General features: G+C 43.9%; 1 protein-coding gene across 2 annotated transcripts in view; it reads left to right on the top strand.

The window, feature by feature from the left end:
• cds2 (CDP-diacylglycerol synthase (phosphatidate cytidylyltransferase) 2) overlaps positions 1–23236 on the top strand; it is a 34210-nt gene extending 10974 nt beyond the window's left edge. For both annotated transcript variants that reach the window (XM_068023111.1, XM_068023112.1), the window contains exons 3-13: positions 1145–1241; positions 3277–3374; positions 5419–5558; positions 7418–7476; positions 8093–8175; positions 9205–9292; positions 10791–10859; positions 12254–12406; positions 12672–12791; positions 14841–14944; positions 16595–23236. In XM_068023111.1, the coding sequence (XP_067879212.1) occupies positions 1145–1241; positions 3277–3374; positions 5419–5558; positions 7418–7476; positions 8093–8175; positions 9205–9292; positions 10791–10859; positions 12254–12406; positions 12672–12791; positions 14841–14944; positions 16595–16718 (1135 nt within the window). In that variant the 3' untranslated portion in view covers positions 16719–23236. The remainder of the gene's footprint in view (positions 1–1144; positions 1242–3276; positions 3375–5418; positions 5559–7417; positions 7477–8092; positions 8176–9204; positions 9293–10790; positions 10860–12253; positions 12407–12671; positions 12792–14840; positions 14945–16594) is intronic.
• The last annotated feature ends 1946 nt before the right edge of the window (positions 23237–25182 follow it).

The raw sequence follows: 25182 nt of genomic DNA, 5'->3' as shown, positions 1-25182 counted from the left end.
CACCTCTGGCACTCTGCGGTTGGGAATAGAGGGCATGGTCACAGCTTGAGTTGTATCTTATACGAAAAATTCATCAATAACTTCACCAGCGTAGACCCATTGGGCCAAATGACCTGTCTCTGGTCTGTAAATACGATGCAACTTCAGCAGCAGAAGGCTCCACAGCACACGAGGTGGCAGCAAAAAAAAGATCGGAGGAATAGTTTTCATTTCAGAAGAACAGACCTTTTGGGGGATCGAGTTCCTCAGGCACTGGTTAATAACAAACTCATATCCGATTTCTGTGTGTGTGATTTTAACAAAAATAAACAGAGTTAACAGTTTCAGAAAAAAATAGCGCAGACAGGAATCTGCATCTATACTATTCACTTCATCCACTCCCTGTGGTAGTGAGTTCCACATTCTCACCACTCTCTGGGTAAAGAAGTTTCTTCTGAATTCCCCGTTGGATTTATTAGTGACTGTCTGTTAGTAATAGCCCAGAGTTTTGATCTCCCCACAACTGGAAAATCTCTACATCGACCTGATCAATCCCTTTCATTATCTTAAAGACCTCTTTTAGGTCACCCCCTCAGCCTTCTCTTTTCTAGCCTGTTTAATCTTTCCTGCTCGGTGTGATCTTTCAGTTCTGCTATCATTCTTGTAAATACTTTTTGCATCTTATCCAGTGCCTCTATATCTTTCTTTATAATATCGTGATGAGAACTTTGCACCATATGCCAAGTGTGGCCTCACCAAAACTCAATACAAGCTTAACTTTTCTGCTTTTCAGTTATTGCTTTAATATGGTCTTACTAACCTGTGTTGCTACTTTTAGTGACTTTTGTATTTGAATTTGGTTTCATGTCTCATCCAGAAGACATTACAGCCGCAGTGCAGCAATCCCTCAGTCAGTACTGCACTGAGGAGTCTGCCTACGTTCGGGGCACAAGTCTGGAAGGGTTTGGGGGTTGTGGGGAAGTGGGGGGTGGCGGTTGCACTGCGGTTAAATCCATGGGCTTGCCATTCAAGGGGAGTGCCAAGCTGACACTTATTGGTGAATCGTGGTGAACAAGGTACAGAAATGCATTGACTCAGTGTGCGTGATTTCGAATGAATCCTCAGTGCTGGAATTGTAAAGCTGTCTTTTTCTCTCTCTTGACAGATGGAAGAACTGGTGGGTGCGAGGGATCCTCACGCTGGCCATGATCACTTTCTTTTTCGTCATCATCTACCTAGGACCCATGGTTCTAATGATGATAGTAGGTTACAGTGCCACACTTAGCTTACTCTGCTCTATGTGCACCTGGTCTCGAGGGTTCTCTATTAAAACTGATATCCATGAATTTTGTTTAGCCAGTCAAGCTCTTGGGCACCCATGTGTGCAGGAAGTGCTTTTTATTCCAGTCATCTCCCTTCTCCTCCTAAAATGGTGATTTATACTCGCTTTGCATGTCATTTTCCATTTACTGCCTCGTTCCCAAGAAAGTAACTTGCATGTGCATAGCATCTTTCAGGACCTCAGGACATCCCTAAGTGCTGCACAGCCCCTGAAGTACTTGTGAAGAGTAGTCACTGTTGTAATTTAGGGAAATGCAGCAGCTAATTTGCACACAGCAAGCTCCCAGCAATGAGATACATGATCAGATAATCTGTTGTTAATGGATAAATGCTGGCCAGGACATCAGGGAGAAACTCCTGTTCTCTTTCTTCCAATAGTGCCTTGGAATCTTGTCGGTCCACCTGAGAGAGCAGACTGGGCCTTGGTTTAAGGTCTCACCGAAAGACAGCACCTCCGACTGTGCAGCATTTCCCTCAGTCCGCCACTGAAATGTCACCCTCGATTACATGCTCAAGTCTCCAGAGTGGGTCTCGAGCACACAACCTTCTGACTGAGAGATGATAGTGCTGCCCAAGCTGAACCAAGACGGGACTATCCCTCAGTCAGTCAGGCTTAAACTGTGAAAAGCATCACATTGGTGTCCATTGCTGTTCTTGCCTGATCTATGTACACACACACGTCATCATGAGTCAGTGACCAGGAGCAGGAATTCTGACTGCTTTTGTCCCTCGTCAGCCCAGATGCACCAAGTGTAATTGGATCACATCAGTTGATGTTTCATCTGAAGTCTGCTAACTCTGAAGCGACCAGTCTTTAAACTCAGGCCCATTTGCTCTGTATAGTTTCATTCCAGACAGGTGCAAGAGCCTTGACTGCAAGGTCATAAGGGAGCTTCTAAATTTATGACCTAATTTCTGGAGTTCAATCTGATATCATAGGTTAAGATGGAGACAGTAGATTAGGAAGGGAGTGAAAATACATGAGCAAATTGTATGACCCTGTAAACATATGCTATTGCAAAATACTTCAATGAAAACTGTTTCCCAATAAAAAAAAATACTGCTACAACAGACTGGAGTTCCACAAATGTGTATTTTCATCAGTAAAACAATCTCTTGGTGTCCTGGTGCAAACTTTATCGGATTTTTTTGTAAACTCTGTCTGTTGGCAGAAGGGCAGACCATGAACATTAAAATCACAGTGAGATCAGATAGCAATAGATCGGAACAGTACCAAAAAGTGAGGAACATGATCAGCAAATAAACACAAATACTTGTATAATGGAATAGTAAAAGAGACCAGGACACACTGAGTGTCGACATGACACTGAAGTCGGAGCTGAGCTTTGTGCTCAGAGTTTAAAGTGAATAAATTGAACTGGCTTGAAAGGGCGTTGTGCGATTGTTACCGTAGGGAGTGGTGTTACAAACAGCTTGGTTTGTGCACAATTTGAAGGCAACTGCTAACCCACTTATTTTAAGTCTCCATGGACAGAGGGTATTTGATCTGAATGCATTAAGCTTCAGCACAATAATATCACACAGTGCCATTTCTAAGCTGACGCCCTGTGACACACTTGATTTCAAATCAGAGGTCAGTCAGTGATCCTGTGCGCTCAATGACTTGGAATTAAAATGATCCCACAACTCCACGTGTGTCGGTCAAGAACACTAATACAGTGGGTTTCAAGGGTGATGGAAATTTGTGGTCTGGAGTGTTCTGTGAAGCCTTCGTAATATACTTGGAGCCAAAGTATTTCCCTCTACATAATAGATCTCTAGATATCTATCGCATACCAAATATTGATGGTTGTTATCGAAGAGTGCTGATTTTACTCATTCAATGCAACAATAAGTTGCAACAATGCAACAACGCCTCCTGCACTCGGGCTTGAACAGAAGTTGAAACAAAAGGCACTATTCATCAGTTTGTTGTTTTTTCTTCTAATTCTTTAGGTCTTCTGTGTACAGATCAAATGCTTTCATGAGATAATTCTCATTGGATACAACGTTTATCACTCCTACCATCTGCCATGGTTCCGGACTCTTAGCTGGTGAGCACATGACAGACATTTGGGTAGAAACAGGAAGAAAGGCACGGTTGAAAAACATGGCTGTAAAATTAAGCTCCGAGCATCATGAGAAATTAATACACAGATGCATGCATTTCTTCATGGGAACAGCCACAGGCGTTATTCTGTTTTTAATCAGAGAGTGCGACTCTGTTTTGCCACTCCAGTTTTGTCTCCAGTTCTCCTGACGAAGCTGACTCGTACCAAGGTACCATTTCACTGACCCAGGCTGGCCTATGGTACTCAAAATTCAGCCCGAGAGGAAGTAGCAGCAAATTAACTGGCAGAGGTGGGCTAGCGGGAGTGGAACCCAAAGCTGTGTTCAGTCCTGTCCTCTCAAATTCTAACAGTAGTGACTGGATCATGGCATGGATCAGGAAGCCTGGCTGAGTGCTCCCTTGCTTAGTGACATCCCTCACCTCCCCATTAAAAGGGTGAGCCATGCTAAGGATTTCAGGCCTGCCCTAAGTTTCTTTATCTTAAAAAAAAATCCATATTTCACCCCAGCTGATTTGCAACACTTTTCACAATGTTATCTTGTTGTAATGTTGTGTTGGTTCTTGTAAGCATTGGTGACAGCAGTAATATTCACTTTAGCTAACTGGCAAAAAAAAAATCTCTCTTTGTTCTAAGTTAATTTGTGCCTTTTTGAATTTATGAATGTAATATTCTAACTTGCTTTCTGATTGTCTTTTGCTCGTGCCCGCAAGCTCACCCAACCCGGGGTATAATTCTTCATATGGTTAGCAGGGACGAACAACGAACACAAAAGGCAGACAATGCATCCTCACCAAAAACTGATTGAATGATTCCCATTGAAAAGTTAACTAAGTTAAGATGTTCAAGCTGCTGGAAACATTCAGGTCCTATCAGCTCTGGTCCCCTGGACAGGCCTGGGACTACAATGAAGATGAACTAGCTCAGTCAGAGCATTCAGTTGCTCAAGTCCAGTTAGTTCCAATGTGAGCTTGTACAGAACTGACATTGCACTTGCAGGTACATAAACGGACCACACAGGACAGTTTATATTGCGTGCTATTCCGACACTTTCTGGCCTCGTCTGATTATTTAATTAGCCCCATGTGTTGTTCTTCACCATGTTGGTTTCCTCATCATTTGCTCAGAATACCATTTTTAGAGCAGGCAACATGAATATAGCACTTTTAACAGACTAAAATGTCCCAAGGTGCTGTACAGGAGCATTATCACTCACAATTTGACACCGAGCTATGAAGGGACCAAAAACTTGATCCAAGAGGGTAGGCTCTAACGACTGTCAAAATACAGAAGAGAAAGGCAGAGAGACGTAGGGAGGAAATTCCAGGCAGCTGAAGGCACAGAGCCATTATGATCAGGGATGCATAGGATGCTCAATGTTTTTCAATCTTTCACAGGGTGTGGGTGTCACTGTCAAGGCCAGCATTTGTTGCCCATCCCCAATTGCCCTTGATAACTGCTGGGCCGTTTCAGAGGGCAGTTAAGAGTCAATCACATAGCTGTGGATCTGGAGTCACAGGCAGGCCAGACCATGTAAGGACAGCAGATTTCCTCCCCTGATGGACATCAGTGAACCAGATGGGTTTTTATGACAATCCAGGATAGTTCCATGGCACCATTATTGAAACTAGTTTTCAATTCCAAATTTTTATGAATTAATAAATTAATAGCTGTGGTGGGATTTGAACCTGTGTCCCCTGGGAATTAGCTTAGGCTTCCAGATTACAAGTGCAGTGACATTACCACGACACCACTGTCTTTCTTCCCCAAAGGAGCTCGGTGATCACAGAGGATTGGGGGGCTCGAAGAAGTTGCAGAGATGGTGAGGCCATGCGAGGATGTGAAAAGGGCAAGTTTTGAGAATTTTAAAATGGTCATGTTCCCAGACCAGGAGCCAATGTAAGCCAGCAAGCACAGGAGGGAATGGCTCAGTGTTTGACACAGGGTCTTTCTTCGTGTCCCGGAAGGGTGTGATTTTCTACTGCTGGAAGAGTTTTGATAGAAATGTTTGCACTGTTTTCTCTTGAAGGTATTTCTTGCTGTGTGCTAATTACTTCTTCTATGGGGAAACGGTTACAGACACGTTTTTCGCGTTGGTTCAGAGAGAGGAGCCCCTGCGGATCTTGAGCAAATACCATCGCTTCATTTCCTTTGCTCTTTACCTGGCAGGTACTGCTATTTGCTTGTTGCAATCTGTTAATATAACACTGGATGGACCACTTAATCTGTCAGTCAATGGAGAACAAACTATTAAACAATAGCAACACATCATTCTGTCTGACTGGGCACACAGGATTTGGTGGTAAACATTTTTTTTTGCATATTTAATTGAACATTCAAATATATATGGGGCGCATCGAGACAGCAAACGTCAAGTATGACAGGAAGGAAGTACACACCCTACACAAGGCTAAGGCTTTTGATGCTTGTGTCCCACGTCACACACCCGACATCACATTTTGTCAGCTTCAGAACAAAGAAAGCCAGCCATTGATGTGGGGTTTGAAATTCACAAGAGCTGTGGTCTGGCGTTCACCTCTATTTTCCATTTTAGACTTGAGGAACTGCTTTGAAGGGCCAGGTCAGATTGACCCTCAGCATCATTGTACTGCAGAGCTCAGGCTGCTGTGATTCATGTCATAGGAATTCCACCCGTATCTGAAAGGGGAAAGAAAGAAGAGAGGATGACATTTCCAGTGGAGATCCTTTGTCAGAATTGAGAGAAGCACACAGACAACCAGCCCCTTTGTAGTCTATTAAGGAGACTGCTCCAGTCTGAATGTGCATTCTTCAATGTAGAGTCTCCACTTGAAGCTTTCAACTCTCCTTCGGATGCTGACTGGCTGTCACCAACATTTCCAACATGGCCTTGTCTTTTCTCTCAAATACTTCATTGTTGAATCAGTGATGTATAGTCCCATCTGGAACAATCTGTAATGTGCACCTATTTTTACTGGAGCGAGCTGTTAGTAGGATTGTATTAAATGTGTTTTGTACCGCAATTTATCTGAAAACCAACTTGGGTGACATTCTGCCATGACAGAAAATGCTGACTATTAATTCAAAGCTAATCTTCTCTTGGATTACAAATAATCTTCAGCAACTGTTCGGGGTGCAGGCTGTAATCTGAGGTCATTTCAACTCTTGAATCAGATTATCACTTCCCTCCGTGCAATGGGGCAGAGGATCACAGCTCAGGCTTTTCCAGGGAAGTAGCAGAATGAATTTAACTTGTGCAGTTTTACAGTTCAGGACTCTACAGGATAGCAGAGCTGAACAAGACCGTTGTAGTCAATATGAAAGAGGACTTGTCTCCAAAGTTTATCCTTTCTCCTTCTGTCTTCTGAAACTGTTGCCCCTTGTTGGGATTGTGTTCTGCAGGCACTAAATGCTTTCTGCTACCCCACCCAAGTGACCAGTTTTCAAATGTGAGCTCAGCAATGTTGGCTGCTATTTGACCATGGCTGGGAATCACATCCAAGACTGATCCTGGCCTCAGTTTCACTGTGAGATGTGGCTACCAGTTAGGAGTGATTTTGTTCGGTAGTCACTAATAAACCCAGCAGGGACTTCAGGAGAAACTTCTTGACCCAGGGAATGATGTGAATTCCTACCACAGGGAGTAGTTGAGGTGAATAGCGTAGATATGCCGATATAGATTAAGAAGGGTGGGCAGAGGCTCCCACGGAGGATCAACACCAACACAGACCTGTTGGACTGAAAGCCTGTTTCTGTGCTGTAGATTTCATTTTTCATGCCCCCTTTCGAGTGCAGCATTGCTGAAAATAATTGTCAATTGCTGTCTCAGTGGAGACAGAGAATCAAATGTTGGATCATCCTGGAAAGTACAGAGCAGCTCCACAATGGGTGGTGGGGTAATTACCAACTGAACTATTGGGGAATTGTGTATCAAAGGGACAGCCACCCTGAGAACCAGCCTTCCCCATTCATTTGAATGGGACAACATTGTTTCGGCAAATCCATTGAAGGAGACGAGACAATGACTTTGCCTTTGGTTTTGTTCCTAGGATTCTGCATGTTTGTCCTGAGCCTGGTGAAGAAGCACTACCGACTGCAATTCTACATGGTACGTAAGCTGCTGACACAATTTCAATTCGCTTTTGAACTGTCCCCCGCCACTGCTTCCAGGCCCTGTGTTGCACATCATCACAATCTGCCAACTGGGATGGTTTGGTCAGCATCTTGGATGAGCCTTAAGCTGGGACATACAGGGGAGTTCTGCATTTGTGGGGAGGGACACAGGCGAACCTGACTGACTCTTGCCCTAAGTGGATTTTGTTTTGCTGGGGTAATGGAATGGGGCAGAGTGAGAAAGAATAATCACCCACCAAGACCAGTCTCTCTTCCACATTCGATGTTTCTTGGGCACGGAGCTGATCCCAGTATCCATGCCAACCATTCAGTAGTGTCAGAAGACAGGCACAGTTGCCTAATTCATGCACCTTCCTACATCCTAAGTTCTGATACTCATTCCACCTTCAAAGGATGATCAGTCTTGCCAGGGTTCAGTCCCAGTGCCTGTAGCAGCTTTATTGAGATGCTGTGTTGCCTACTTGGAACCCCAGTTTATGGCCTGTTCAATTCTCACTTGTTTAAATTTTAATTGGTTTAAATATTTGTAAGCTTGTCTGATTTTCTAACCCTCCCCAGCGGTTTACCTCATGTCCATTGTTCCTTCACAGTTCGGCTGGACCCATGTGACGTTGCTGATTGTAGTTACTCAATCTCATCTCATCATCCACAACCTCTTTGAGGGAATGATTTGGTATGTGACAACTCAGTATTTTCTTCGTTTGTCCATTCTTGGTTAAATTGTGTGTGTAAACGTCAGCCATTTTAACAGTTGGCACAATTTCATTTGCCCACACTTTTGCCAAATTCAACCTTTCTCCATCATGGGTTTTCTTTGTGTGGGATTTTTCAGCTCTTGTACATCATCATCAGTGTTAAGAGAAACGTATGCATTTGCGTAGAGCCTTATGGCATTGTTGATATATCTCCGAGCACTTCACACAATGAATTACTTTGGAAATCATTGACTGATAACGTGGCACTTTGGTCATCTTGAGCTGTGCACAATCAGCCATCTTGCTTTACAGTGATATTAGTTTCTCACTTTACTTCGGGGATTGGCTGTTGCTGAGCATCTTGTTTAAAGCACAAGCGTTAAAGGTGTTGCAGGAATGATGTTACCACAAGGTCCCACTAGCACATTTCATTGTTCAATTATCCTGTTATGTGGAAACACCAAACCATGTCTCAGCACATGTGGGCATTACTGGGACTCCATGCTCAACAAATATTGAAGATTCTTGTTGCTAAAGCACTGTTTCTAAGGCCATAAGTCTTTAGGCACTCTTCAGTATAAGGCACATGAACATTAAACCTCCAGTTGAGCCCTGATCCTGTCTTATTATGGGTCCCAAGAGCTGTTATCGGAGGTAGAACAAATGCAGGCCTTTGCCCCTGTTGGTTTTCTTGCAAGCTTACATTGGAGCCAGCCCGCTGCAGGGTAAACTGGGGACAGCCTTGGTTGTGGGTCTCCGATTGAGTAATGCAGTCCTGGTACCTGAAGGCCGACAATAAAAATGTTGTGAGTTCCATTGACAGATTGCTGCAGTTTACAGTAATGGACAGAGCTTCACAGAGTGCTGCCTCATTCAGAATAGAATTATCAGCTGCTGCTTCTGGTGGCTCAAGATGAATGGCTTGGGCTCCAAGTGGCTGAAAGATGCAGGTGTCTTTGTGTCGCCCAAATGTTGTTTTATCTTTGACCATTCTTCTTGCTTCTCAGGTTCATTGTGCCCATTTCCTGCGTGATCTGCAATGACATCATGGCCTACATGTTTGGATTCTTCTTCGGGCGAACTCCACTCATCAAGGTCAGTTGGGGAGACGACGAGACATTATCTGTCACATCTCACAGAGAAACTTGGAGTTTTTGTTTTGAACTCCAGCAATAATACAAGTAGCCACTTCAGGACTAGTTTGCATTGACTTGGTGACTTCACTGCAAGGAGGCCACAGGATAGTTGGCCTGGAAAATGGCACCCAGGTACAGAAGGAGTCTTCTTCTGGTGAACACTGAGGCATGTGGTGGAGTAGAGTAGGCAGAGCTTCATGTGACAATTATTCTCTATTTGACCTGGGAATGCTTGATGCTGGCACGAGAGTAAATGGCTTTCCAACAAATCTCTGTGCAGCGAACAATGAATCGAAAAGCCAGTGCGGAAGTCAGGCCGCAATGTGAATTGTCGTCACCCAATGATGCAATGTTAGTTGATCAAATTTACAGCTGCTAAACTGGTAGAACCTGATGAAGCAGTGAAGGAGTAACAGAGGCTCTGAAAATAATATAATAGTGGGCCCATGAAATAGAATAGTTAAGAGCAAGGCTTTTCGGGTTGGGGCAAAAAAAGGCAAGTGTTGAACTTGCTTGGGGAGAGGGCATATTGCCAGATGAGAGTGTTTGGTGCTGCAGCCAGCAGTTACTGAAACACAACTAAATGCTCGCCCTGGAAACTGTGTAGAGAAAGAGCACTAAGCTGATCCCTGGTCTGAGAGGACTCTGATGGAATTTGCTACGACATGGAGTAGTTGAAGCAAATGATCTGGATGCATTTAAGGGGAAGCTTGAGGGAGAGAAGGAGATGTTGCTGGGGTGAGATGAAGAGGGGTGGAGTATGGATCTGTTGGATTGACTGGCCTGTTTCTGTGCTGGAAATACTTGGTCACAAAGGGAAGTTAGAAGAACTTGAAGTTTTCTGCCTTGAGATGAGGTAACTGAGAGACCTCCTTGAGGCATGTGAGATACTAAGTGAAATGGATCCCATTAATCCTCCTGAGGTTCAACCATGAGTACAAGACAGAGGGACAAATCGGTAACAGCCAAGTTCAGGACTGACGTCGGGAAGCATTTCAAACAAACGCAGCACTTGAATGGTTTTCAGCCAGGGTGCGGAAGGCAAGTGTTCTGGAGTCATATAAGAAGTATTGGATGCTATTGTAAAGGGAATCGTAGGTTTCTGTGGAAGGGGTGACGGAGGTGGTGTGAATGGCCTCCACTTCTTTGCACTTGCCGTGACTGAACTCAGGTTCACCCTGGCCGAGATCGGGACCAAATAGGATGAGACGTGGTGGGTGTGAGGGCAGAGGGAGAGAGAGGACAGCCAGACGTCTGGCCATTCTGTCACACAGCTGGATGACACAGTGGCATCACATTCACCTTTCCTGTCGGTACGCGTGTCCACTTATGATTGCAAAGCAGTTTCTGCTAAACTATGGGAATTTGAAAGACCAAGTCACAAAATGTTATCACCCTTTCAGTTTTCTATTGTAGTAAAAATGATCTGATTATCAGATGTGTTTGTGTTTTTACAGCTTTCACCCAAGAAGACATGGGAAGGATTTATCGGAGGATTTTTCGCAACTGTTTTATTTGGCGGTTTGGTGAGAGTCAACAAAATGATCACTTGTACAGGGTCAGAATGACAAGCATGGAGCCACTCCCAATTGTTTATCCGATCCTGTCTCTCAACTGCCCCTTTTTAATCAGGACGTCTCAATGTTAAACCGGGTACCTGAGAAAAGCAGCAGCAACAACACACAGAATGCCATAGCCAGTAAAATCGGCTTTGGAAGATGTGGAGAAAATGTTTCTCTCTGAATTTCTCCCTTCCACTTTGAGAGGTATAGGCACAAGTCACTTACTCACCGAGCTAAGAGTTGGACTTGAAAGACAATGCTGGAGACCATTTAGTCTCCTTTTCTGGGAAAAAAAGGGGGACTTAGAAAGGGTGCAGAGGAGATTTATGAGAATGGGACCAGAATTGAAGGACTTGAGTTGCTGGGGTTGTTCTCTTTTGAACAGAGCAAGTAAATAGGAGAGGTGTGCAAATTCATAAAGGGTTCGAAATGAGGTGTGATTGCTCAGTGTAGGAACATGCAGAATGCAAGTTGTGTATTGCTACACAGTGGGGCTGCTATATTGAGCCATTGAACAAGAGGATTGTCGATTTGCACTTGCAATTTCCCCAATCTTTATCGATTGCTGTTTAGCTACAGCTGTGTGCTGTGTCCACACTTCAGGATGAATGGGAAGGTCTTGGAGAGATTTACTAGAATGGTTTGAGGGATGAGGGATCTCAGTTACATGGAGAGCCGAGAGAAACTGTTGTTCTCCTTTGAACTGAGAAGGTTAAGAGGCGATTTAATAGAGGTGTTAAAATCAGGTCGGGTTTTGAGAGTAAATTAGGAGAAACTGTTTCCACTGGCTGAAGGGTCCAGGACTAGAGGACACAGATTTAAGGCAATTGGTAGACGAATGAGAGACAAGGAGAATTTTTTTCTGCAGTGAGTTGTTGTGATCTGGAATGTACTGCCTGAACAGGTGGTGGAAGCAGATTTAGTAGTACCTTTCAAAAATGGAATTGTATAAATATTCAAAAAGGAAACATTTGGGGGAAGCGGGACTAATTGGATTGCTTTTGAAAGAGCTGACACACACCTTGGGCTGAATGGCCTTCTGTGCTTCATCATTCTATGATTCTGAGGAGGTTTGTCTGGGTTGGTTGTATAATACATGACGCAGGAGGCAATGTCGGGCTAGGTCACTTACAGTCACACGTTTGCGGTACTCAATCTACTGTTAACGTGCCTGCCTCAAGACAAGTTAAGACCATTGTTAAACAGCTTGAAACTAAATGGATCCAGGCACGAAAGGATCTCTGGTTGGAAGGGGGGTTAGTTCAGTTAAGCTGGTGGTATTGCAACACATCTGTGCCTTTTCCTGAACCTTCATGCTGGCCTGCTGTTTTTATTCATTGCCATCTCTCTTCTTGCAGCTTTCCTACGTGATGTCAGGTTACAAATACTTTGTCTGCCCATTTGAGTTCAACAATGATGCAAACAGTTTCACTGTGGACTGTGAACCACCAGAGCTGTTCCAACTGCAAGATTACACAATCCCCTCTCTTCTCCAATCCATTATAGGCTGGGTATGTGCACAATAGTTTTGTCAGTTTGTCAAGTTTTGAGGGCTGATCTTTTGTCTTTGTGCTGCTGGGCAGTCTTTTCTAATCCATCAACCTGACAGGACAGAAATGAACCTGCCTGCAAATTCGTGTGTGTGTGTGGGTGTGGGTGTGGGTGTGGTGAACAAGGCTCAGAAAATCAGCCCCTTAAAGCTAAATATTCAAACTTGAAAGGGCAAAAATTGTTATCCGTGAATTATTTGTGCTTTCTCTTGTCTGATTCCAATAGGAAACTATCCGGCTCTACCCATTCCAGATTCACAGCATTGCCCTTTCCACCTTTGCTTCACTGATCAGCCCATTTGGAGGATTCTTTGCCAGTGGTTTCAAGAGAGCATTCAAGATCAAGGTATTTTTAGTCTTTGGCTTGGCGGCTATGGTTTGGGGCAAACAGGAGAGATGGTGCAACGTTTCGGAGCAGCCATGCACAGCAAGAGATGCACCCATCAAATCATCAGCACACAAAGAGGCCGTTAGAATCATAGAATCTTACAACACAGATGGCAGCCCGTGCAGTCTGTCATGCCTCTGCGGGCTCTTTTAAAGTTCGATCCCATCCCCCAAATTGTTTTCCTCATAACCCTGCAAATTAGTCAACTATGAGCCCAATTGCCTTTTGAAAGTTGCTATGGAATCTGATTCTGCCACACTTCCAGTTCATGCATTCCATACCTTAACCCAGTTATTTTCAATCTACGACTTGAGGCTACCAACCCTTGCCAGAGGAAACACTTTTCCTGACTTGCTCCATCACAACTTGTAATAATTTTGAATACCTCTAGGAAGTTTCCTCTTCACTGTCTCTGCTCTGAAGAGGACAGTCCAAGATTCTCTGATCTCGCCACAAATTGAACTCATTCATCCCTATCGGCCCATCACGTGTGTGCCGTCTCTTTTGGAAGAGTGATCCAATTAGTCTCACTCCCTGCTCTTTCCCTGTTGCCCTGCAAATTTTACCTTTTTTAAATATTCCAGCTCCATGCAATGGGAGCATGCAGTGATGAAGAGAAAATGAGAGGGTTGTTCCTGGACTGCCATCCTGAGCCTCCGAACAGCAGCAGCCACTTGCCCTCCTGGTATAGATGCCACTCAGCCTGGAAGATGAGGGCATGTGGTTTGGAGGAGAAAAGTTCCCCATGGCAATGATGTGGATTATTTTTAATGAGGAGCTCAAATGGCAAAGTTACTTGAGAGGTGAAATCCTTCCTGTCGATAATCTCGATAAGTACAGAAGTTGAACCGAGTACAAAGTGGGGTTTGTTGTTAACTACTAATCTGACAATTGGTAAAATTAGCAGTGGGAAGAATTTCACCACCTTGGTGCTTAACACAAGTTCCCACAGCTCTACTTTATGGTTCCTGGGCACCACTTGTGATGTTATCTCTGTCAGATGCAACGCTTGTTTGTAACTGGTACTGACTCGTATGTGTAACATGTATTTTCAACCGTACACACTGTTCCATTGCAACTGCTGTTCCCAAAACATTTTATAAAGTCTCCAGAGTTCAGAAGATGAAAGGTGATTTTGTTGAAACATATAAAATTCTTAAGGGGCTTGACAGGATAAATGCTTCTCGGGTATTTCCCCTGCCTGGTGAGTTGAGAACGAGGGGTCACAGTCACAGGATAAGGGGTCGGCCATTTTGGACTGAGATGAGGAGAAATTTCTTGACTGAGAGTTGTGAATCTTTGGAATTCTCTCCCCCAGAAGGCTGTGAGTCTCAGTCTTTCAGTATATTCAAGACTGAGATCATTGAAACTTTTGGGACATTAAGGGGATGAAGGAGCATGGGGCAGGGCGGGAAAGGGGAGTTGAAGTGGAAGACCTGCCATGATCTTACTGAATGGCACAGCGTATGGTCACATGGCCAACTCCTGCTCCTCTTTGTTATCTTCTTCAAGGTGCCTTGTGTTTACCTGGACACTGAAAGCATCTTTTCTTAAGAATGTTGTGAAAAACTGCTGAATGAAATCCGCCCCACTATCAGGGGTTGGAATGGCCACGTGGAAAACCAAGAGTGCTCCCATCAATGGTTCCATAGCACTGTATTATCAAAACCCCACTTTTTTCCTCGAATAATCCCTAACCCTTTCGGAGGAGCCAGTCAGTCTTGGTTAAGATGGCTGAAAGATACATCTGCAGGAGGGGATCTCACAAAGGTCTCCCTGCTAGAAGTCATTGATTTAGTTAGGGACTACGATGACTGCTGCAGCAATTTTGAACACAACAATGTATTTTATAGGTCGTTCACGATTTAAAAAGCAAACTGAGACATTTGCACAATTTCAGTCAGCGCTTGCTCTTCCGATGACTTATTCTTCCAGCAGATGGCTGGTAACAGCAAGGAAAATGTGATATTGGCGTGATCGAATTGGCCATTTTTTTTTTCTTCCCAGGACTTTGCTGACACCATACCCGGACATGGTGGGATTATGGACCGCTTCGATTGCCAATATCTTATGGCGACCTTTGTGAATGTCTACATTGCCAGCTTTATCAGGTAAAAGACTTCCACTGATTCTGAGCTACAGCTCCTTGTAGTGACAATGAGCACTCAAAGTAGGTAGGTTTAACCTTCTAAAGGGAATTCATTGGCTGTGAGGCGTTTTGAGATAAGGCGCTAGGTAAATCTATTTAACTTGCAATTATGTAACACCCCAGTGCTCAAACGGACATGATTGCTGTGTGGAACAAAAGCATACTTCGACCATGAAGTGCTGAGAGAAAGGACTGTCATCTTTCAGTGCTGTCAGTTGAGTGGTTGTGGGTGCAATGACTAAGTTGTTACTGTCCTTTATGTCTTGCCCCTGCCTAATTCTGTAACCTCTTCTGGCTTTCATCCTTCGAGATCTCGCTTTCTCCAACTCTGACCTCTTTATTTATTTATTTTTTTATTTAGAGATACAGCACTGAAACAGGCTCTTCAGCCCACCGAGTCTGTGCCGACCAACAACCACCCATTTATATTAACCCTGCAGTAATCCCATATTCCCTACCACCTACCTACACTAGGGGCAATTTACAATGGCCAATTTACCTGCAAGTCTTTGGCTGTGGGAGGAAACCGGAGCACCCGGCGAAAACCCACGCGGTCACAGGGAGAACTTGCAAACACCGCACAGGCAGTACCCAGAATCGAACCCGGGTCCCTGGAGCTGTGAGGCTGCGGTGCTAACCACTACGCCACTGTGCCGCTCTTATTCTTGACCCTGCTGTTTGAGAGTGTGCCTTCAGCCATCAAGGGCCCAAGCCCTGGAATTCCCTTCCCTAAACCCCTCCTCTTCATCAGATCGCTCCCTTACTTAATGATTCAGGTGCCTCTCTTAATATCACCTTTGTTAGCTCGTGTCAATTCTAGACATCTGTTTACGCGCCTGTGAAACTCCTTGGAGCATTTTCCTACGATAAAGGTCCTGTATCAATGCAAGTTGGTGTTTCTGCACTGTGCAACTGCCTGGATAAATTGGAGGGTAAATTTTCCAATGGCCGACTGCTTGCGCTTGAAACATACCTAGCAGTAACAACTGTCAGAATGGAGCATCTGCATTCCATGCCCATCAGTGGACGATGAATCATGGGATGTGTGCAGTTTCCCTTTGCGAGCTCCTGTGGTGTCAGCCATGAATCCGTTGGTTGCACTCTTCCCTCGAGTCAGAAGGATGTGGGCTCAAGTCCCACTCTGGAGACTTGAGCACAAAAATCTCAGCTGACACTCCCAGTGCAAACCGACGGAGTGCTGAGGCCACCTTTTGGGTAAGACATTAAACCGAGGCTCCGTCTGCTCTCCGAGCTGAAAATAAAAGATCGCATGGCACTATTTTAAATAACAGAAGGGAGTTCTCACCAGTGTTTATTCCTCAAACAACATCACTTAAAAAAGCAGATTAACTGATCATTTTCACATTGCTGTTTGCGAATTGGTTGCTGCGTTGTCTACATTACAGCAGTGACTATAATTCAGAAGGAATTCATTGGCTGTAAAGCGCTGAGGGAAATCCTGTGAAAGGCACTATATATGCAAGTCTTTTTCTTCTCCCAGTGGGCCGTTTTCCACCTCTAGGTGAGTCTAGCTTGAAAAGAACTCCTTTAGAAGTGGAGTTTCGAATGGGTCTGTGTTGATATGTCTCTCTATCTCTCTCTTTCTTGATAGGGGCCCAAATCCCAGTAAACTGCTGCAGCAACTACTAGCCCTCCGCCTGGACCAACAGCTACAGATATACAAGAGCCTGAAGGCCAACCTGATGCAAAAAGGTGCACTCCCGGCTGGGGCATAGGACTGGGGAGTTCACTGAAGCGGTTGCAGCGAAACAGCCTGAGGATTGATCCAGCCTGTGACCTTCCTCTCAAACACAGTGCGTCCAAGCTAGCATCCTACCAGCAATTTCTTTATGTAATCAAGAGGTCCAAATCCCTTCAGACACAAAGCAAAGTAGCAAAGTACTGGTTGACGCAATAATTACTAAGTAGGCTTGAGTTTAATCATGGGCTCTCAGCCAGTTGTTAGAAGGTTAAAAGCTGTGATGGCCACTGATGTGCTGAGTCCATGATTAACCATCAAACCCACATACACACAAATAGCTTTTTTAAAACAAAAGATTCACCATTGCTGTTTGAAATGCAAAGCAATTGAGCAGTTGTGAGGCTGAATCTGAACTGTGCATAAATCATGGATTTTCGTCCAGTAGCATACCAATCTGAGCCTATTGTGCACCAGCACAGGAGTCTCGTATGATGGGTCTGACTGACTTTCCACAGTTACTTGCTCATGAGCCCGAATGTATGCTTTAGGGTGGATTAGATATAGAATTTGATGTCATGGCCGTGTAGTTTTGAAAAACATGCAGTTTTACATTTGCATTCGTAGTAGGGCTTCCTGAGCTAGCTGAAGAAGCTTAGAATATGAAGTTTACACTGGCTGTATTCGAGTAGATAGAAGAGACTAGTAGAAACAAGTAGCGATTACAACAGGGAGAGCGGAGATTCGAGAATCTTCTGCGGTAAGGTGTACTCGGACATGTTTCGGAGGGACAGAATTCCCCAGATGGCATGTCGTTTATCGCAAATTATTTAAACTTGGTGACATTGTACCACTGCTAAAATCATTGTCTGTTTCTGTTGAAATTTTCAAGGGTGATCCGGTCCCTTTTAAGACAAATATCTCCATGAAACACACCACACTATCTCCATCAATTAGTCAGGCAAATGTAAACTTTGACAGAACTATAGTATCTATATATATATAAAATATATATATATATATATATATATATATATATGAAAGGAATAGTAAATACACTTGAGTAGTATTTAGATATTATCTGTAATCTTAACTAAGGCATCATGTTAAGGTTTGGCAAGAGAACTACTGCAAATTGAGTTTGTTCAGTCCACCTTTTGGGGAGTCAGTGATTCCTTTTCTGAGCTGGTTCCAAGAGCTGCAGGCTTCCTCTGGTACCTCAGCCTCGTGGCTGTTCTTCATCGGCAGGAGTGGACGGTGTCAGCACTACTCTGCTACAAAGGGCATCACAGCAAAGGCCGATTCAGCCCTCCATCCCCAGTGTCCATACAGACATACTGGACAGTTACCAGGAACTCTGGCTAACCTACTGTCCTCTAACCCAAGGACAATGAGATGAACTGTTATGCATCTATTGCAGCCGAGATGGGATCTGTTAACTCCGTACCGATTTTCTACAATTGGCCTGTATCTGTGCTCAATTAATCTTAATACGTTGTCAGTCAGCTCAACTATATATTACGGACAGGGAGGTTTGAATTAGCAATGCTGTGCCAAAGGCGGGCAGTGGAGTCTCGTGCTTCTGAGTGTGTTCAGAACAGGCTGCAGAACTGCCATCAGATTAACTCTCTCTAATCATTGAAGTGGGGGTGGGGTGCACAAAAGCAGGCAAGCCTCTGCTTGGCTGTACACCTCACAACGTCCTTCAAAGTGGGAGGTCACTGTGGTGTGGGGATGGTGTCCATTTCTTGGGGAGCATCTCCAGGACCGTGCAGTGCCAAAAGGCAGGTACTGCCACATTTTTTTTCAATTATGCGGTCAGGTGTACTCGGACATGTTTAGGGTGGATTAGATATAGAATTTGATGTAATAGCCGTGTAGGAAAATCCCACTTAGCAAACAGGACAGCGGTGGAAAATATTGTGTGACGGAAAATAGTCCAGGGAGACTGTGCAAGTGATCATTTCATTAGATATCCAACAAAAGCTGGATGAGCGAGAAATTCCGTTCTTCCAAGTAATATTTTTCGTGAGCTGCCTTGTCACCTGGCCCGTTTTGCTGAACTCCTCTGTTGATCCCCATCGTCGGTCAGTTTTCTGTCTTTGGCTTTGCCATTGCTGCCAGAACAATTCTGATAATGCCGTGTCGACAATCCTTGTGTAAACTAGGCAGGGTACACTTCTGAACAGTTAAGTGCACACACCTTCGGATTGACCTGCTGTGGAGTCTACTTCACTGCACAGTTTCATGCGCTTTTGTTCAGTGGGGAATGAAAGGAGACAAACATGTTTTAAGTTGTCATATCCTGTGCCATTAATGAGCATCTTTTTGCTTGTGTTATTTTCTCTCTTTTCAGCACTCCAGTAGCGTTTTTTTTTTAAAGTTCTGTATTACAGAGCTGCATTGTTAGGTGCATGTGAAAGTGATGAAAGACTTGGTGTACGTGAGTGCAGAAGAAGGTTGCAAATTATTGGGAGCAGCTGTCTGAAGAATCACTGTGCCAGAGTTAAGAACTTGGTTGAAAGTTGCTTTCTCTTGGGTGGATGAGTTGGGATCGGGTGCTGTGAGGAGGGATTGGTCAGTGGGTGTGTGATGGGACAGTACGAGTGCGAACCACTCAGGTATTGATTCAGTCTGGTGCAAGTTTCTTTCAGAACAGTTATTTTTCCAGTTCACTTTCACTCATTTGAGATAGCCACGACAACTTTATTGATTTGGAGAGGTCCTGCTTTGAAATTGATGAAATAGAACTGATTAATTCAGGTCACAGCAACAGGAATGCCAGTGTTCAGTGATAGTGGCAAGGGGGTGACTGGTTATTGGCAGGGCCATTAATGTTCAACCTGTAAACCAACGGCGTTATTGCTTAGGTTGCACTGCGGATGCACCTCAACATCTTGAAACCACTTGGACAAAGCCACAAGCGTCAGTGTGGCTCCCTTTTCCCTTTGAAGTGTGAACCAGCTGGTCGGACATTGTCCAGCCAAATCTCAAACTCGGATTTCAGACCATCCCAGAATGCTGTGATTTCTCTTGGTTGAGTGGCAGATATCTTGCTACATAAAGTTAGTTTGGGATAGTTTCAACTCGGATCTGGTGCCTCGGAGTCGACAAGTCAGCATCAATTTGGCAATTTCACTGAAATAAAATTCGGGCCAGGACAGTAAAGTATTTCCCAGACTTTTTCCTGGTAGTTCCCGCTGTTGAGAGAAATTATGTCTGGTTGGAATGAATAGAAAATAAAAATGCCTTTTATGAAAACATGGTCTTGGCATCAAATGACAGGCTTATTGAATTCCATGTATATTCTGACTGAGACCAGCTCATTTGCCTGGAGATCATTTTTAAAATGCCCTGATCAAGCAAAGGTCAAGTTTCTAAAATTGCTCAAGAGTGTAGGACTCGTCAAAGGGAATTCTCAAGATCTGTAACCTGGAGAATTCTCAGAATGCTTCTGGCCAGTTGCTAGACTTGGAGTCAATCCCTGTTTGCATGGGGAGCGAGCGCCCAGGGAAATTAGTGCAGGCCGTGATCTGAGCAAGGATTTGAGCGGGAGAACAAATTCTGAGCTCGTAGCTTCTCTTGTGCCGTGCAAACTGGTCGAGGGCTTGCAGGTTTAGAACCCCAAATGTATTGCAGTAGCCTTCCCTTTGAATCCTTTCAGTTGTCTACTGTTGCAGGATTTCTGCATGACAGCACAAATATATTCAGCGTGAAAACGTTCCCAGTATTTTTTCATCGACTGTGAATTTTTCTATTGTTAGCTTTTGATTGAAGAGTCATTGTTAAAAGTCTACAGAACATAATTGAATCAAGTTTTGTGCTTAGTTTGAGAGTGGAAGCCTACGGACACAGTGGCCAGGACCAAGTGGCTGCACATGTGTAGACCAGAAAATTCTACAGTATCCCTGTGTCAAAATTGAACCTTTCAACAAAAACCTGAAAACTTTGAGAGAATCTTTAAAAAAAAGTCCATTGAAAAATCAGTGATGTTAAAAAAAAAAATCAGTTCTTCAAACAGCTTGTATATTTTTGTAAGCTCGATGAAGGACAAAGCTGTTCGACTGTTTAGGATTTGGTCTATTATTTCAAAAAAACTGGTATAAATGACTGCCTAAAAAGACAAACTTCCCTTTACAATTGAACTGAAGTCCTTGTTTGATTCGAACGATGAGAATCCCATGGCCCTGCCAAATTCAAGCTAAATTTCATCCTGTTTGCATTGGTAGTGCAGCATCTCGACACATGAGCTGTTTCAGCATCACATCTGGAAATTCGGCTGTCGGGTAGCTGGGACACATTAACCCTTTAGACCAAGTAATGTTCTGAAGATCACTCTGGCAACTGGCCTTGCTGGATTACCACTGCTAACACCATCAGTAAACAGAAGTAAATGAGCTAAGTGCCAAAGCTGTTACTGTCACCTGGGCTATTAATGCAGGAAAAGTTTTAGCAAGCACTTGTGATAATGGCAATGCAATGCTCAATTAGAAAAAATAATTAACTATTCTCTGCAGAATCTCACTGCAACTCTGTCATAATGAAGGATATTGGCTCCTGCCCGCAGGAATTAAGACTTTTGCATATCGGCCTAACAACCCGAAACACATTGGCTTCCTCGTCACTTCCTGTGGTACCTGGTCACCAGGCCCCGTGGCTTGCACTAAAGTGATTCTTTCCCTCACTCTGCCTCCCTGCTTCCAGTGCACTGTTCCTACCCCAACGTCGACAAGAGAGATGCCAACCAGAATCAGAGCAGCAGTAGTCAATGGCTTTCAGTTTTTTTTTAAATTCAGGGGGTATTTCTTCAAAAGCTAAATTGAAAAATGGTGTGGGGCGTGAGGGAGCTTTCAGGGATTGTGTTAATTCAAGGTTTTGGAATGCAATGTTCTTTTCTGTTCTGTGGAAACTCTGTGATGTGTTTCAATTCCTTAAATAATGTCCATGCACTGTTGTACGGCATTCATTAGATGAAGACCTTCTGAGTAAGTGTTGTGTCTGTCTGACTGAAGGGAGGTTCAACATCTTGCTCCTTCTTGGCCTGTTGTTTGACAAAATTAAAATACCTGTTCCTGATATCTTAACACGACTGTAGAGCTATAAATGAGTTAAAATAGCACAGCCACAAATTTAACTCATGTAGCCGATGCTTTAAAGATAGGGAATGACACCTGGTAACTCTGAGGAGCTGGGGCAGGTTATAAAGAGAGGGTCCTCTCTGCAGATGTTGGAGTTTGTCCGTCTGATTTAAGTCTCACAGTTGGAAGAGGATACATGGACAGCAAGTGTGGGGACAATATGAAGTGCTGTTCAGAGTTTGGGATTAAGATGAATTGTTGAGGGATATTTTACTTTGCCTCTGAGCCAGGTCTGTGAGATGCTGACACTGAATGACTTTCCCAGCTCCGACTCCCAGACTTGCATCCAGTTAATAAAGCTTCCAAACTAACTGGAATGCTTTTGAGGGGAGATGAAAATTAAAAATGTTGATGCAGCTTTTTTCTTACTTTCTGGGAATATTCTTGGATAAGATTCGCCTCTTTTTTTTTTAAATCCGCCTGGACTGACCCCGCTGAAGTCACAGCTGGCTGCAAAGCCCATTACAGCTGGCCACAAGAATTTTATCAGTACTCTGTGCTTTACTCCCTCCTGCTGGGAGAGACTAGAACTTCGACTCAGCGTCTTCCTGCTCAATGTGGTTCAGAATGGCAACTTCCAGAGCAGAATTTTAACTCACGACATTAGCAGACACAAAGCCTTGTGCCACCTGGGCACAGCTCCTTAAACAAGTATGGCATCCTGTTCGTGCAATTTGGATCATCTCACACATTGCTCATCCAAATTTTTTTTCAAAATTTCCTTCTACGTGAATTGCCAAACTTAAAAAAAAAATCTTCCTGGCATCAATCACATTGGTGACCTAATAAATTCAGTTTTGGGATGCAACAGCTCAGTTGACAATATCTACTCGTGTAAAATGTGCTTTACATCCAGTAACATTTGTGACGTATGTATAGGACACCCATCAGTCACTGTGGCTGCCAAGCGATTGTAATGCCGTTGACTAGATCACAAGTGCTGCCACAGAGAGTGGGAGCCGAGGAGAGGGGTACGGGGACAGGCAGACGGAGAGAGGTGTGGGAGACCAGAAGCTGGGAAGGTGGGAACTAAAATCCTAAGAGCCCACGAGTGTCTAACATATGCAGGACCGAGCAGGTGAGTGAACTCCCCAGCGTGAGCTCTGATACTGAAGATGACGGCTTTCAAAGCAATAAGCTAAATTTCTAGTCTGACACGTTGAGTTGTACATGACAGGCCAAAAGAAGCACATTCAGAAATGCAACAGTCTTGCATATTTAATGTATTAAAATGAAGGAAACTGCAATAATGTTTAAACCTCTCGTTGGCCAGGCACAGCATGACTTTAGAACCAGTTAGACTACAGAACAGATGAATGCAGTCTTTATTTAGGTGATGTGGTTGATTAAATTGTTTGTTTTATTAATGCTTCTTTCTGTGTGTCTGCGTGAAGTATTAAACATTCAGTTCAAGTGATACCTGCTGCCATGTGTTGCCCTATATGTGCCTGTTTTTGTATTAAACATTTCAAATTTAGTGTGTGTGTATATATATATATTATACATATATATATATATATATATATATATGACAGTGTTAAAGAGTACACTATTTATATATGTTGCAAATAAAAAGTACCTTATGAAATGACAAAGTAGTTTCTTGTGCTTTCAGAGACCAGGAAGCTCTAATCTTCTGTTTCAAACCCAACCAGTTCACTATGTACCTTGAAGGAAGGAAACCTGCCATCCTTACGTGGTCTGGCCTGTATGTGACAGAGTCCCACAGCAGCACGGTTGACTCGTCACTGCCCTTTCAAGTGGCCTGTCAAGCTACTCAGGTCTATCAAACCACCACAAAGGGCATTGGTTGAATAAGGCTCAACACCACCTTCTCAATTCATCTCAGGGTGGGCACTAAATGTTGTCTTTTCTAGCACCTCCGACATTTTTCCAAAGGTGTGGCGACCAGAACTGGACACAATAGTCTCATTGTGGACTAACCAGAGCTTTATAAAGGTTCAGCATAATATCCCTGCTTCTGTACTCCATGCCTCTATTTATGAAGCCCAAGATCCCATATGCTTTCCTAACCACTCTTTCGATTATGTTCTGTCACCTTCAGAGATGGATGCACGTGCACCCGCAGGTCCCTCTGTTTCTGCACACTCTTTAGAACTGTGCCATGAAGTCTTTATTGTCTCACCCGATCTCTTCGGCCAAAATGCATCACCTCACGTTTGACTGTATTAAATTCCATCTGCCACCTGTCTGCCCATTCTCTGAGCCTATCTCTGTCCTGCTGCAGGCAGTTCATATTATCCTTACTCTTGGCCACTCCTGGTATCAGCAGCAAATTTTGAAATTCTACCCTATTCCAAGGTCCAAAAAAAAAGCAGTGGTCCCAGCACTGACCCTTGGAGAACACCACTGTCTACCATCCTCCTGAAAACAACCATTCTGTCCTTAAGGCAATTTTTTATCCAATTGGACACAGACCCTCCTGTTCCACAGGCCTCACTTCTGTTAACCAGCCTTTTATGGTGTACGTTATCGAATGTTTTCCTCAAATTCATACAGATAACATCCACTGCATTCCCTTCATCAACCTTCTCTGTTCCTTCATCAACAAATTCAATTCGATGATTCGAGCATAACCTGCCTTGTACAAATTCATGTTAGCTATCCTTAATTAACTGAAACCTCTCCAAGGACCTGTTTTTTTGAACCCTTCATTGTTCTTTCCAAAACTTTGCCCACTACTCATGTTCAACTAACCAGCCTGTAGTTGTGAGGAATGTCCTTACCCCCTTTCTTGAAGAAGGGTGTCACATTTGCCAATCTCCAATCCAATGGCACCTCACCCATATCCAGGGAAATTTGGAAGATTATGGAAATCTCTTCCACTATCTCCATCCCCACTTCCTTGAACAACCTGGGATGCAAGCCATCCAGACTCGGTGACTTATCTATGCTAAGCATATCCAGCCTTTCCAGTACCTCATTCCTCTCAATTTTTACCTTATCCATTGCCTCGACTCTCTCGGCTTCTTCCTTGGTAAAGATTAGATTGTTAGATTCTTCTTCCTCGGTAAACACTGATACAATCTACTCCGAGTTGGTCATTGGTATGTGGACCACATCAACTGGATTCTCACCCTCCCACTCCAAGTTCATCTCCAGCCCTGAGGAGACGTCCTTAACCCTGGCGCCCAGCAGGCAACACAACCTTCGGAGCTCCCGGTCGCAGCTGCAGGGAAAAGTATCTATCCCCCTAACTATACTGTTCCCGATTAGTCCTTTTCACTCCCCACACTTGAATGGTGTCCTGCACCGTTGGTCAAAGTCAAGGGATGAGGCTCATTGATCACTACATTCTGGATCTCCGTAGCTGCCGGACTTGCATTCACAGCTTTTTGTCCC

This window comes from Heterodontus francisci, chromosome 47, assembly GCF_036365525.1.
Source record: "Heterodontus francisci isolate sHetFra1 chromosome 47, sHetFra1.hap1, whole genome shotgun sequence".
NCBI classification, from domain to species: domain Eukaryota; kingdom Metazoa; phylum Chordata; class Chondrichthyes; order Heterodontiformes; family Heterodontidae; genus Heterodontus; species Heterodontus francisci.
The sequence above is the reverse complement of the archived record's forward strand: the minus strand, read 5'-3'. Positions and strand labels throughout refer to the sequence as shown.